This window comes from Atta colombica, unplaced genomic scaffold, assembly GCF_001594045.1.
Source record: "Atta colombica isolate Treedump-2 unplaced genomic scaffold, Acol1.0 scaffold88, whole genome shotgun sequence".
Lineage (NCBI taxonomy): Eukaryota > Metazoa > Arthropoda > Insecta > Hymenoptera > Formicidae > Atta > Atta colombica.
The window spans coordinates 2,447,730-2,449,119 of record NW_017259581.1 but is presented as its reverse complement, the minus strand read 5'-3'; the positions used below and the strand labels follow the sequence as shown (position 1 = coordinate 2,449,119).

At 30.3% G+C, this 1,390-nt stretch overlaps 1 protein-coding gene across 1 annotated transcript in view; it reads right to left on the bottom strand.

Annotated features, from left to right (window-relative positions):
- LOC108693153 (peritrophin-1-like) overlaps positions 1-421 on the bottom strand; it is a 3,940-nt gene extending 3,519 nt beyond the window's left edge. Inside the window, exon 1 of the mRNA XM_018201927.1 lies at positions 233-421. Within this exon, the coding sequence (XP_018057416.1) occupies positions 233-281 (49 nt within the window). The 5' untranslated portion in view covers positions 282-421. The remainder of the gene's footprint in view (positions 1-232) is intronic.
- Between the last annotated feature and the right edge of the window lie 969 nt (positions 422-1,390).

Genomic DNA, 1,390 nt, shown 5'->3' with positions numbered 1-1,390 from the left:
TCTTAATTTTATTAATAATAAATAATAATTTATGATAATATTTATGTCTGATTTAACAATTAATTTTTTAAGAATAGCAGTAATTAATTTTAATATTCTAAAAGAGTATTTTCAAAGATTTTGAATTATGCGAGAACTTTTCTTTGTAGACCTTCTTTGTAGACATTCTTTAGAACGTTTTTATCATTTTTGATTTCTTTTTAATCTTTTTAAACGAATGATCGATACTTACGTGTCAGCGCGATTGCGCTTAGCAGCGTGACGATTCCAGTAATGAACATTCTTCCGGTTTACTTGTGTTTTCCTGTCGGATGATCCGTCGTAGGATGATCCTATTGCACTAAGGTTCACTGAAACGGGCGAAAACGGCTAAATTAGGCTATTTAATTTTTAGTCCTTCTTTGAAATGGCCCGAGGTCGCCCTCGCGAAACTGCAGCTCTTCGGTTACTCGTCGGCTGGGTATACCTTGCGGATCCCCACTATTTCCTCACGCAAATCCCACTTTCGCCGTTACTTTTCATCGACGAACATTCGTCGAGAATGAAAATCGAAAAGATAGATGAGAGACAAAGAAAGAGAAAGAGAGAGAAAGAGAGGAAACTTTTACTCTTCTCTCTCCTCAGCGCTCTTACTTTGATGTCCTTCATTCTGTTTTTCTGCGATGAGAAAAATACCCGTCACAATCGCGTTGCTTCGCAATTATCACGACAAGCAAATGCCAGGAAATTTTGCCAATATTTTAATTATATTGTCTCCCTCAGTTGAAAGAATTTAATTAATTTTAATTTTTACAAGATGAGCAGGATGAAATTTATTGCGCTGTGAAATAATTAAACAAATAGAAATGTATGGGAAATGTACATGAAATTATAAATTATAATAATTAAAAAAAGAAGATGCAATAAAAAATAAAATTGTATGACATGAAAATAATATGTAAAAATAATATTATAATACATAATATGAAAAATAATATTTAAAGAAGTGCAAAAACGATTTTATATTTTTTTAAATATTATTATTTTTATTAAATATTCGAAAATTTGGTAAAATTTGGAAAAATAAAAAATTCAAGCTAAAGAGAGTGAATATTTTTTAAATTTAAGAAAGCATTAACGTCTTGGTGAATCAAATTTACTCGCATTTCTAAATGATTTCAAGAAGAATAGTAAATTACGCATCACTGACTACCAGGAAATGATAGCTTTTTGTTAGGCTTTCTTTTCTTAAAAGTCGTTTAACATTCACCTTCGCTCTCGCTTCGATTGTTCTGATTTCTACGACAATGCTACTGTCCAATGTCATAGTATTCTCTTATTTATTTAGTAAAATATTAGTAACAAACTTAAGATCTCTATCATCAACTATTAAACTAAAATTCAAATTTTG